Genomic DNA, 13809 nt, shown 5'->3' on the forward strand with positions numbered 1-13809 from the left:
CCCAAAAACTTCATAAAACCTTCATAAACCATGGAAAGAAGTTCAAGATCTTCACTTACCTACAAACAAGGAGATAAACGATCCCAACGTGGAGATATGGAGCAAAACACTCCCAAAGCCTCCAAACTTCAAAACTTGGGTTTAAAGCTCAAAACCTTCAAACAATCATAAAAACTCATCAAAACTTTGAAAGATTTAAAGCAAATACAAAAATCACCCAAGGAAGCTCATGATCTCACCTAGGTCTGTGAAAATGGAAGAAACTTATCCATTTCACCGACCTAGGGCCTTTTATAGGTGGCTGTCCAGACCACCTTCGGCGGCCAAACGTGAAACCAAAACTCATGCATGTTCGGCAGCCGAACTTTCACCTTCGGCGGCCGAACCTTGCATTTCTTCCTTGGCTCTTATCGTTCACAAAAACTCATTTCCTTTATACTTAAAACATTAAAACATATCAAAATATTTTGGAAAAACATGTCTATACCCTTCTAGAGGGTGCCGACATCCGAGATTCCACTGGACTACAGGAATTCCGATGCCAGACTCTAGCCGGGTATTACATTCTCCCCCCCTTAAAAACATTCATCCCCGAATGTTCCTCAAACAAATAAACACATAAAAAGAGGAAAATCTAACCTTAAAACAGATATGGACATTGCTGAAGCATAGACTCCCGTGTCTCCCAGGTGCACTCTTCTAGATTGTGGTGGTTCCATAGGACTTTCACCATTGGAATTTCCTTGTTCCTCAGCTTCCTGATCTGAGTGTCTAGAATCCGTACTGGCTGCTCTACATACGTGAGATCTCCAAGGATCTCTACCTCAGGCTCAATAAGAACCTTACTCGGATCTGACACGAACTTTCGGAGTATAGAAACATGGAAAATCGGGTGAATTCGTTCCATAGAAGCAGGTAAATCCAGCTTATACGACACATTCCCGATCTTCTGTAAGATCTCAAAGGGTCCAATGTACCGTGGTGCTAGCTTACCCTTTTTCCCAAACCGAACCACTCCTTTCATTGGAGATACTTTTAGCAAAACCATATCACCCTCCTGAAACTCTATCTGCTTCCTGCGGACATCTGCATAGCTTTTCTGTCTGCTCTGAGCAGTCTTGATCCTCTCTCTGATCATGGGCACCACTCTGCTGGTGAGCTCTACGAGCTCCGGCCCTGCAAGAGCCACCTCTCCTACTTCTTCCCAGCAAACAGGTGATCGGCACTTCCTCCCATATAAAGCTTCATAAGGAGCCATCCCTATGCTAGCATGATGGCTGTTGTTGTAAGCAAACTCTACCAAAGGTAGATGCTGCCTCCAAGAATCGCCAAAGTCTAACACACACATTCTGAGCATATCCTCTATGGTCTGGATGGTCCTCTCTGACTGTCCATCAGTCTGTGGATGGAAAGCAGTGCTGAAATCCAACCTTGTGCCCATAGCACTCTGCAGACTCCGCCAAAATCTGGAAGTGAACTGAGGTCCTCTATCTGAAACTATAGACACTGGGATTCCATGCAACCTTACGATCTCCTCCAAATAAACCTGTGCTAACTTATCCACAAAGTAGTTGCTCCTAACAGGGATGAAATGAGCAGATTTCGTCAGTCTGTCCACAATCACCCATATGGAGTCTACCCTTTTGGACGCTACCGGTAAGCCCACTACAAAATCCATAGCTATGTTCTCCCATTTCCATTCTGGAATCGGCAGTGGGTTAAGCATTCCAGCCGGCTTCTGATGTTCCAGTTTCACCCTCTGGAAAACTTCACAGGCGGACACAAACTGTGCCACTTTTTTCTTCATAGCTGGCCACCAATACACTCTTTTTAGATCCTGATACATCTTGGTGGCTCCAAGGTGAACACTGTACCTTGCATTATGAGCTTCCCTCATAATGTCTCCTTTCAGACTGATGTCATCTGGTACACATAGTCGATTCCCATAGCGGAGGATCCCTTTGCTGTCAAATCTAAACTCTGCACTGTTGCCTGACTGAACAGTCCTGGCAATTTTCACTAACGCAGGGTCCTCATGCTGTTTCTGAGCCACCTGCTCCAGAAACACTGGGGTCACTCTCATTTATGCTATCAACGCACCCGTACCAGACAACTCTAGCTGTAGCCCTTCGTCGATGAGCTTAGAAAACTCCATCATCACTGGTCTTCTCTCTGCTGCTATGTGGGACAAACTGCCAAGTGATTTCCGGCTTAGGGCGTCAGCTACAACGTTCGCCTTACCCGGATGATACTGGATTCTGCAATCATAGTCACTGAGCAGTTCTATCCATCTTCTCTGCCTCAAATTCAGCTCTTTCTGACTCAAGATGTATTGTAAACTCTTATGATCTGTGAAGATCTCGCATTTCTCCCCATAAAGGTAATGCCTCAACATCTTGAGTGCAAAGATAACTGCTGCCATTTCTAGGTCATGGGTGGGGTAATTCAACTCGTGCTTCTTCAACTGTCTAGAAGCATAAGCAATCACCCTGTCATTCTACATCAGAACACAACCCAATCCCACTCTAGACGCATCACAGAACACTGTGAAGTCCTCATTACTGACAGGCAGAGCTAACACCGGTGCTGATGTTAATCTTCTCTTTAACTCTTCAAAGCTCTCTTCACACTGGTCTGACCACATGAACTTCTGGTTCTTCTGAGTCAGTTTGGTCATAGGAGCAGCTATCTTTGAGAAGTTCTGAATGAACCTCCTGTAGTAACCTGCCAAACCCAGAAAGCTTTTAATTTCTGTCACTGAGGTGGGTCTAGGCCAGTTAGCTACAGCCTCTATCTTCTTGGGGTCTACCTCAATACCGTCTGCTGATACTACATGCCCCAAGAATGAAATGCTCCTCAACCAAAACTCACTCTTAGAGAACTTGGCATATAAACCATGCTCTCTCAGAGTCTGCAGAACTGTCCTCAGATGCTGGGCATGCTCCTCTGCATCTCTGGAATACACTAAGATATCATCAATGAAGACAATAACAAAGTGATCCAGATACTCGCTGAAAACTCTGTTCATGAGGTCCATGAATGCTGCAGGAGCGTTAGTCAACCCGAACGGCATTACTAAGAACTCATAATGCCCATATCTGGTCCTGAAAGCTGTCTTTGACACATCTGCTTCTCTGACTCTCAACTAATGATACCCGGACCTCAGATCTATTTTAGAGAAACAACCTGCTCCAGCTAGCTGGTCGAATAGATCATCGATCCTAGGCAGGGGATACTTATTCTTGGTAGTGACCTTGTTCAACTGTCTATAGTCGATACAAAGTCTAAGGGATCCATCCTTCTTTCTGACAAATAGCACTGGAGCACCCCAAGGTGAGGTACTAGGGCGAATGAAACCCTTATCTACCAAGTCCTGCAGCTGCTCTTTCAACTCTTTTAACTCTGCTGGCGCCATCCTGTAGGGAGGAATAGAGATAGGTCTGGTACCAGGCAGCAATTCTATTGCAAACTCTATCTCCCTATCAGGTGGTAGTCCTGGAAGTTCGTCTGGGAAGAAGTCTAGAAATTCTCGAACTACTGGAACTGAAGCTGGTTCCCTAACCTGACTATCTAGCTCCCTCACATGAGCTAGAAACCCCTGACAACCCCTCCTAAGCAAACGACGAGCCTGAAGGGCTGAAATCAAACCTCTAGGAGTACCCCTCCTGTCTCCTCTGAAGACACACTCTGACCCATCCTGGTCTTTGAGACTGACTACCTTGTCTCTGCAGTCCAAGGTAGCTCCATATGTAGATAGCCAATCCATCCCTAGAGTGACATCAAAATCCGTCAAATCTAGAACCACGAGGTCAGCTAGAAGGCATCTACCCTCTATGAACACTGGACTGAAGCGACAGACTGACACTGCCACTGATGGGTCACATTTGGGTCCACTGACCCAGAGAGGACACTCTAACTCAGAGATTATCAGACCCAATCTCTCCACGGCTCTAGAAGCAATAAAAGAGAGAGAAGCACCGGGGTCCATCAAAGCATACACATCAGAACACCCAATGATGAGATTACCTGACACCACTGTGTTCGACGTATTTGCCTCCTCCTGTGTCACAGTGAAAATCCGTGCTGGGGCTACCGGACCTTCACCTCGGGAACCTGCTGCTGAAGAAGAGGCTGACCCTCTCCCTCTGCCTCTGCCACTGCTCTGAGGTATGGCTGGAGCTGCTGGCTGAGCTACACTGCCTGAGCTCATCTGCTGGGATGGTGCCATAAAGGTCACTTGCGGACATTCCCGTGCAAAATGTCCCTCCTGCCCACACTTATAGTAGGCTGTAGATCCTATACGACAAACTCCTTTGTGCGGCCTTCCACATCTCCTACATACTGTACTACCTGTGCCAGAGCTTGAGCCACTACCCATTCCCAGACTAGACTTGATCTTATTCCAGAACTTGCCTTTCCTTGCTTTAAACTTTTCTCCCTTCTTGCTGCCAGAAGCTGCTGCACTAGGGGTCTTAGAACCCGAAGACTGTGCCACTTGCTGTTTAACTGTTCCCTGAATAATGGCACTCGCCTCCATCTTCCTGGCGGCATCCACTATAGAGTGGAAACTCTCTTTCTCTGCTGGAAGAATCAAGGAGGAATACCTAGGATGAAGTCTCATGGTATATCTCCTTGCCTTCTTCTGGTCAGTATCATAAGCCTGACCCACATACTGAAGCAGATCCAAGAACTTATCTGTGTATTCATCTACACTCATTTCTTCAGTCTGTCGTAGCTGTTCAAATTCTATAACTTTCAGCTCCCTGGAACTGTCAGGAAAAGCCCACCCTGCAAACTCATTGGCGAACTCTCCCCATGACATGCTGTCCAACCTGGGGTCCACATAATTCTTGAACCACTCGCGAGCCTTCTTACATTTCAATGTGAACCCTGCCATCTTAATGGCTCTGCTATCATCAGCTCCTAACTCATGGGTTATCATCTTCACCGTTCTGAGGTAATCAAATGGATCATCTCCCGTGTTGAACTTGGGAGCATCCAACTTCAGATACTCTATCATTTTCGCTTTTCTTCCCTCAACTGAGCTAGGATGAGGTACTTGGACATCTGGGGCTACTGGTTCTGGTTCTGGTGGTGGAGCAGAAGGTGCAGAACTTGGCTCTGGGTATGCTGTACTGGGATGGAAAGGTGTGGGTGGATACATGGGATATGGTGGGTAAAAAGGAGGATAAGGCATATAAGGCATGTAGGTAGGATATGGGGTAAAGCTAGAGTAATCCGACGTACCCCCATCAGATACCCTGGGCCCTGTGGAAAGGGAGGATACTGGGGTGGATAACCAAACCCCGAGGCCTTAGCGCCTCCTTGCGACTCTCCCATACCCTCTTCCGACCTGTCCATACCCATGCTTTCCTCTCTTTGCTAATCCACATCCATAGCCTCCCTCACTTCCTCTGAGCTTCCTCCTCTATCTGTTCCTCTCCTGCTCTTGTCAAAAGACCTTCTAGGGTCCCTTGACGTACCCTCCCTGCTTGATCGCTGAGACCTCGCTCTTGGCAACGCAGGAGGACGAGCATTTGAGCCCTCATTCACTGGTGGGACTCCAGTCAATCGTGCAGATCGACGAGTTCCTCTCATCTTAACTTTCTGGAGAACAACAGAACAGCACACATCAGCATAGAAACATCACATAACAACAATGCACATGCATAACTCATGGCAATTCACAGCAGCAAATAGACAGAACTCAACATCCTATCCTAGTGGACATGCTCTCCTATTGTGCTTGACCTACTAGAACCTCTATGAGCCCGACACACTCGCTATAGGTCCGACCATATGAACCTAGGGCTCTGATACCAATCTGTAACGACCCAAAAATCGAATCGCTACCGGCGCTAGGATCCAGGTCGACTTAAGGTCGCCGGGTCCCGTAGCAAGCCTGCTATACTCTCTGTGTACCTATAAAGTCCCATACATGATCATACATTTTCTGCAAAAACATAAAACTTATTCTCTGAACCAAGGCTCAACCTGTGCATGCACTATCTCTGGACTATAGAACCCCTTACTAGAGCTTGCTCTAGACGGGTTAAACTCATACATGTTAAGCCTGGTTATCAAACTCATTAATAACACATGAAAAGATTTACATAAAACAAACCATGTACACAAAAGGGATTTACAGTACAACTGGGTCAAGCACAATACTAATACATCTCTTCACAATAGTACATGTCCACACTATGCTATTACAAAAGTCTTTACTCTTCCTGTACCCTGCTGACTTCCCTCTGACTCTGCTCCTGCAAGACTGGGGTTATAGGAGAGGGATGAGCTATACAAGCCCAGTGAGTAGAACAAATCAAACATGTCAATAAAACATGCTCACATGGAATGCATCACATCACAAGTAAATCACATAATCTCAGACGGACTGATTCAAAATTCCCTCAATCTGTGCCCGGCCCGCGAAGGAGCTCCTCAGGACTTTACTACGAGGGCTAATGAATCCACTATGTCCGATCTGTACAAGCATAGAATAATGCAATGCGTCACATTAGTGTATTCTAGTGCACTCAACCTATTATATATCATGATGCATGGAACATGCTCAAAGCATTTACTTTCTCAATTTAAAACAGTTTAGTTCCACTCACCTCTGGCTGACTCTGAACTGACTCTGAGTACTCTGAAGCAGTGCTCACTGCTGCTCTCTTCGGTTCCTCTGGTCCGTTCTACACAGGTGGACTTAAATGAGGGACCAAACTAGCTCAAGAAAAACTCTATAAAACTCCCCAAAACCCCCTTAAAACATCCTACAACAATCACATAAAACATGCAAAAGAAAGCTGGACAGAGCACTTTCGGCGGCAGGTTCGGCGGCCGAAAGTCCCTTCCAGAGACGAAACTCAAGCACTTTCGGCGGCCGAACTTTACTTTCGGCAGCTGAACCCTTTCGGGGGCAAGGTTCGGGGGCTGAAAGGCACTCCAGAGACGGAAGTCTCTAACCTTCGGCGGCACCTTCGGCGGCCGAAACCCCGCTTCAGAGCCGAAAGTCCAAACCTTCGGGGTGAGTTTAGGCAGCCGAAACCACCTCCTTAGCACGTTCGGCTGCCGAACCTTCCTTCGGCGGCCGAAACTGGATTTCCCAGTTAGGCAGAAACTTGTTCTGCTTCATGCACAACTGCCCCCAAACATACTCAAACATGCAAACCACAATTCCACAGCCTGCATATACTCAAGTATAAGCACAAAGGGGTCCAAAAACTACCTTAAAACCCCAACAAACAACACAACTACATGCTTTGACCAAAAAGCAACCAAAACCTCAACTTTCCCTACTCATGCCTCTCTATCCAAAAACTTCATAAAACCTTCATAAACCATGGAAAGAAGTTCAGGATCTTCACTTACCTCACACAAACAAGGAGATAAATGATCCCAACATGGAGATATGGAGCAAAACACTCCCAAAGCCTCCAAACTTCAAAACTTGGGTTTAAAGCTCAAAACCTTCAAACAATCATAAAAACTCATCAAAACTTTGAAAGATTTAAAGCAAATACAAAAATCACCCAAGGAAGCTCATGATCTCACCTAGGTCTGTGAAAATGGAAGAAACTTATCCATTTTACCGACCTAGGGCCTTTTATAGGTGGCTGGCCAGACCACCTTCGGCGGCCAAATGTGAAACCAAAACTCATGCATGTTCGGCGGCCGAACTTTCACCTTCGGCGGCTGAACCTTGCATTTCTTCCTTGGCTCTTATCGTTCACAAAAACTCATTTCCTTTATACTTAAAACATTAAAACATGTCAAAACATTTTAGAAAAACATGTCTATACCCTTCTAGAGGGTGCCGACATCCGAGATTCCACTGGACTACAGGAATTCCGATGCCAGACTCTAGCCTGGTATTACAGCTATACTCTCTGTGTACCTGTAAAATCCCATACATGATCATGCATTTTCTGTAAAAACATAAAACTTTGCTATGTACCAAGGCTCAACCTGTGCATGCACTATCTCTGTACTACAGAACCCCTTAAACTTCCTCCCAAACTTCTCATACATGCAAACAAAAATTCCACAACAAACATATACTCACGTATATGCACAAAGGGGTCCAAAACTACCTTAAAACCCCAACAAACAACACAACTCAAAACAGAACATGCTTTCACCAATAATCAACCAAAAACCCTACTTAACCTATTCATGCATCTCTCCCCATAAAACTCCATAAAATCTTCATAAAACATGAAAAGAAGTTAAGGATATACACTTACCTCTTGAAGATCTAGAGAATAGGTAATCCTAATGTGGAGATATGGAGCAATGCTCTCTCAAAGGCTCCAAGCTTCAAAACAACATGAAAACTTATCAAAACTTTGAAAGATTTGAAGAAAACATGAAGATCACCCAAGGAAGATCATGGTCTCACCTCTGTCCGTGGAAATGGAAAGAAAACCTTATCCATTCACCGACCTATGGCCTTTTATAGGTGGCTGGCCAGACCACCTTCGGCGGCCAAACTTGATTCCTAAACTCATGCATGTTCGACGGCCGAACCCCACTTTCGGCGGCCGAACCTGGCAATGCTTCTTTGGTTCTTTGCTTTTACAAAAACTCATTTTCGTTACACTTAAAACATTAAAACATACCAAAACACTTTAGAAAAACATATCTATTACCCTCGAGAGGGTTCCGACATCCGAGATTCCACCGGACTGTAGAAGTCCAATGCCAGACTCTAGCCGGGTATTACAGCTACTATCACGAACTTCTTTTGCCCGGTGGTCTTAGGGAAAGGGCTCAGGATGTCTATGCTCCACTGTGAGAATGACTAAGGGCTTGATATGCTAGACTGTGGTGTAGCCAGGACGTTGATGGCATTAGCAAACCTTTGGCAGACATCACATCTTCTGACGAATTCTTCTGCTTCTTTTTTAACTGTGGGCCAGTAGTAGCCTTGTTTAAAGATTTTGTTTGCCAACGTTCCTGCCCCTTCATGAGCTCCACAGACTCCCTAATGTATCTCCTCAATCACCCTGACCGCTCCTTCAGGACCCACACATCTGAGTCATGGACTGGATTTCCCCCTTCGGTATAAGGTCCCTCTTACTGCCTGATAATTGGCAATCCGGGCTGCAATTTTCTCGCTTCAACTTTATCCTCAGGTGGCTTCCCTATCTCTAGGTACTTCAGGTATGGAGTCATCCAGTTCTGCCCTTCTTCGATTTGTATTATTGTGGTGGGTTTTTCAAAAGTGGGGATGCTGATGTGTTGTATGTATACCTCATCTGGGAGCTGTTCTAGTTCTTTCTCGGATAACCGGCTAAGCAGGTCTGCTTCATCGTTCTCCTCCCTAGGTATCCTCTGATACGGCACAAAAATTCCCTACTCTATCATAAGCTGTCATTGGTAGCATCATGATCTTTTTCGGGATGGTCTTTTATTGGATCCAACTTGAAAAAGGTGAGGACGTGGGCAAAAGGGTCTGGCTGATATCATTTGTCCCGGTTCAGCTAGGAGCTGTTCCTTCATCTTCCTTAGCTTTCGATCTACATATGACTCCTCTTGCCTTGGCCTTTTCTCTAGGCTGTATCCCTCCTTTCATTCCTCACTTTCCATCCTTCCTGCTGTCCTCGCAGAGTAGCTCTCTGCTTCGTCATTCTCAATGAGCTCTCTCATCCTCCTTCCTCGGGCCCTAACTGCCAGCTCATCTTCTCTAGTGGCTCCTCCGCTCCCTTCTCCGGTTCTTCGACTGCTTTGCTGGGGGATTTGGTAGTTGAAGGTGGGTTGTGGCTCGGTGGCATTGAACCCTTCAGCTACAAGAGTTATGCTTAACGGGGTATTAAGGCCCCTCTGTTGTAACATCTACCCCAGCCAGTGAGCAGTGTTCTGTAGCTTGAGGGCCATAGTTTGGAGTTCTTGGTCGGATAAGGTGGCCCTGGATACATTCCTTGCCGAGTTTGGCGAGGGATTAAATAGCACGAGTGGTTGGTTTGAGGGGGTTGTAGGACTAGAAAAAGAGAACTGCTGACCTTCTTGAGCAGAGCTCAGGTCGTTAGGGGTGTTACTGATATAGTTTTCGTTATGGTTTGCCATGTGAATCTCAATGGGTATTATAAGAATGGAACTCCAGTGACGAGAAGATCTCTTTCGTTCCCACAGACAACGCCAATTGATGTTCTGAAATTCAGAAAGTAGGGTTTACAGCGTATGAGAGTGAGCTTAGCCTGGGAAGATCACGTCTCCCCTCTTTTCTTCCTTTTTCCTTATACTCTAGTGACACATAACCGCCCCTCTACTACAGTGCCACCTGTCCCTGTCACTCAGGCCCGTACGTACGGATGTGCCAGTGTACCCCTCTTTGTCAGGCGGCCATTTAATTTCCCTCAGCGCGCATGCTGATAGGGCTATAAAGTGACTGGACCTGCTCTCCTACCTCTTGTCATGTCACCGAGCTAAACTATCTCCTAGTGGACTTATGCGTGTGGTTAGTCCAGCTTGTTTTACGTCGCCAGGCTAGAGTATGAGATGCTGAGTTGGCCTGCTTTAAAGCGGCCTAACGGGTTTTGAACCTATATTTTTCTCCAAAGTCTGACCTCACCTAGCGTGTAAGAAGGCTGACGGACATCATATACTAAACCTTGAAAAATTTTATAATAAATTATAAAATTTACCTTTTTGTAAAAAAAGAGTTAGGTTGCTAGTGTCTATTTGTTCACATAGACTTGGGCTTATAAAACTTTGTTTATTGTTATTTTTTACATTCAGACACCACCTTAATGAAATATATTTCTACTGCCAATTAAAAAAAATGGTATTTATATGTCATAGGAACAACTTATTGAAAGGAATTTTTATTTTATTATTATTTTTACTTTAAAAACTTTAATTTAATTTATATCAAAATAATATTTAAAAAAACATTTGCGTGCGAATATTTTGATGGTGTTTAAAATTTAAATTCTAAACACAAAACAGAAGAATATGATAGATCCCACGTCACAATTCAATTGAATTCACTTATCTGTATCTCGTGTACACCGTAGATTAAGTGTCGGCAAGAATTGCCTCTTTTCTTCTCCTTGCACCACATGTCCCCTCTTTCTCCTTATCCTCCATCCATTCCTTCCGTTGTTGCGACCCACCATCACCCAATAATGTATAAACACATCATCTATACATTCATTATCAATTATGAATTTGTACTAAAGTTATCATCATTGTTCGAAAAAAAAAATCTTATTAATTTTTAAGATAATATAAAAAATTTCTAAATTATTCAAATTTTAATAAATATATTTAAAAATATAAAAATTAATTAATATATTTTAAATTAATTATTTAAATTTATTTATACAATAGTATTAAATTTAACCATTAATTTTAATGAAAATATCACGTTATTCTCTAGACAATAATAAAAATTAATATTTTAATATAATTAAAAATAAATAATTATAAGAAACCTAATTTTAGTAATTATATTCTAAATTTTTAATAAATATACTGTAAATAATTTTTCTATTTAGTTTGATATTTAATATTGATTCAATTTATTTATAATTTCGAATTATACATAGCTGAATTTATTTTTTGATATTCGTTTTGTTATAATAAATATAACGTTTTATATAATTATAGGTTATAAATATTATGATAATATTACATCTAAAAAATTAAGAGTTATTATTTTTTTTACTTAAAAAATTAATTATATTTATTCACTCTGATTAAATTGAAAATCAATAATTAATTTAATAAATTTAAAATAATTAAATTCATTAAAAAATATATAAATTGTAGTTATAAATTAGATTAAACTTAAATATTTTCAATTAATTAGATTGATTCTTAATTTTCAGCTCTATAAAGTATTTATACTAAATATAATTAATTTTTTAAATAGTAAAAATTATAATTTTTAATTTACTAAATATAATGTTATTACAATACTTATAACTTATAATTATATAAGAAGTTATATTTGTCATTAAAAAAAATAATATCAAAAAATAAGTTATTGACTTCTATAAATATTTCATTCAAAATTATAAATAAATCAAATTAATATTAAAAATCGAATTAAATTAAAAAATTAATTTGAAATATATTTATTAAAATAAAGTATTTAGGTGTAATTATTAAAATTAGTAAAAATAATTTTTTTTAAAACAAATTGAATGAAATTCAACGATGGATTTAGAAATATATTTATTAAAGTAAAATATTTAGGATATAATTATTAAATTAGTAAAATTTAAATTTTTTATAATTATTTATTTTAAATTATTAAAAATATTAAATTTAGTCTATTAGTAAATATATCTGAATAAATGGAATTTTATATTTTATTTTTTATATTTAATTAATAAAATATTAATTTTAATAATGATGAGAATAGTGATATAAAATTTCGTTAAATCTAACTGTAGATATATTAATTAATTTTTATAATTTAAATATATTAATTTTGGTTATTTTATGTTAAAATTAGTTAATTCTCTATGGAATAAATCTTAAAAAATTGGGTACAAATAATAAAATGAAAGGATTTAGAATTTTTATTACTAAACTTTATGTCATATCAATAATTATATATAAAATATTAAATATAAACAAATCAGTAATACCAATTTTCAATCTGATGGTGACTATACAAAACACAAAATTTCGAAATAAAGTTAAGATTTTTCAGAAAATATTTATGGAATTCATAACTAAATAAACACTGGAATAGTGAACAGAACATACAAGACAGGAAAGGGAGCTTACAACTTCAGATCTAGTTGTACAACATACATAAAAGCAGAAGAAGAACAAAAGCTTTGCCTAATCGCTATTATACATCAGTTTTTCTTCAAGAAACCTTGAGCCATCTTCAAGTAATCACCATACCCACCTTCAGAATGTCCAGCACCACCGCTTGACTGGGTTGACGACTGGGTGGCGGCGCCGCCGGTTGCTGAGTGGGAAGAACTGGTTGTGGTGGTGGTGGTGGTGGAGGAGGATTGATACTTGTGGAGATAATTCTCAGCCTTCTCTACATACTTGCCAAAACTTTTCTCCTCAAGCTTGCCGTAGTGAGAGGCAGCTCCAAGAAGATCAGCTGCAGCACCAGCAACTCTGCCTTTGTCTACCTTGTGAGTTTCGTTGTTAAGTGAAGCTTTGGCTGCCTCAGCCACCAACTTGGCGCTGGAAAGAAGCTCAGAGGAAGATGGTTGGCGGTGCTCGGTGGGTTTGCTGCCGTGAGAAGGTGGTGATGAATCCATGGATGTTTGGGATTAAGAAGAAGATTGGAGATTATACAATATAAATATAAGGAAAAATATCTGGAAAAAAAATGAAAATAATTAAATATATGTGGATTTGATTGGTCTTGAAAATTTGTCATTTATAAAGGTGGTTGTGAGATTTTTTTTATCCGGTCAAGCGTTAACAGGGAAGCTTCCCTTTCAGTGTTGGTCACGTGTTGGCGACGTGTTGGCTTCCATCGTCCACGCGGCTTTTTGCCATTCGTTTAATGTCAACTGCCAAGCTCCTCATTTATTTATTTTGGATAATTTATATTATCCATCCCTTAATTTTTAAATTTATTTTGCCATCAAGTGGTTTTTCTTTAAGGGTTTAGGCTGCCAAATTAGCAAAGGCACTATGTGTTCTCAATCGAAAATTTAATTCATTTTATTTCAATTTTTAATTTTAAAAATTTTAATTATTTTAATTTATTTTTTATCAGAAAAAATTAAATTAATTAGTAATAATAATATATTATTTTTTTATAATATAAAGAGATTAGATTATAATTAATATTGAAATATTTTAATTAAATTT

General features: G+C 40.8%; 1 protein-coding gene across 1 annotated transcript; it reads right to left on the bottom strand.

Annotated features, from left to right (window-relative positions):
- Positions 1–12732: 12732 nt before the first annotated feature.
- Positions 12733–13315, bottom strand: LOC110619214 (nodulin-related protein 1). The gene has a single exon (XM_021762506.2). It carries the CDS (start codon positions 13245–13247, stop codon positions 12825–12827), a length of 423 nt encoding a protein of 140 aa, XP_021618198.1. The 5' UTR covers positions 13248–13315; the 3' UTR covers positions 12733–12824.
- Between the last annotated feature and the right edge of the window lie 494 nt (positions 13316–13809).

Source organism: Manihot esculenta, chromosome 1 (assembly GCF_001659605.2).
Source record: "Manihot esculenta cultivar AM560-2 chromosome 1, M.esculenta_v8, whole genome shotgun sequence".
Taxonomy (NCBI): Eukaryota; Viridiplantae; Streptophyta; class Magnoliopsida; order Malpighiales; family Euphorbiaceae; genus Manihot; species Manihot esculenta.

Coding starts and splice junctions, on each gene's coding strand:
- LOC110619214 (XM_021762506.2), bottom strand. CDS start 13,247: ATGGATTCATCACCACCTTCTCACGGCAGCAAACCCACCGAGCACCGC.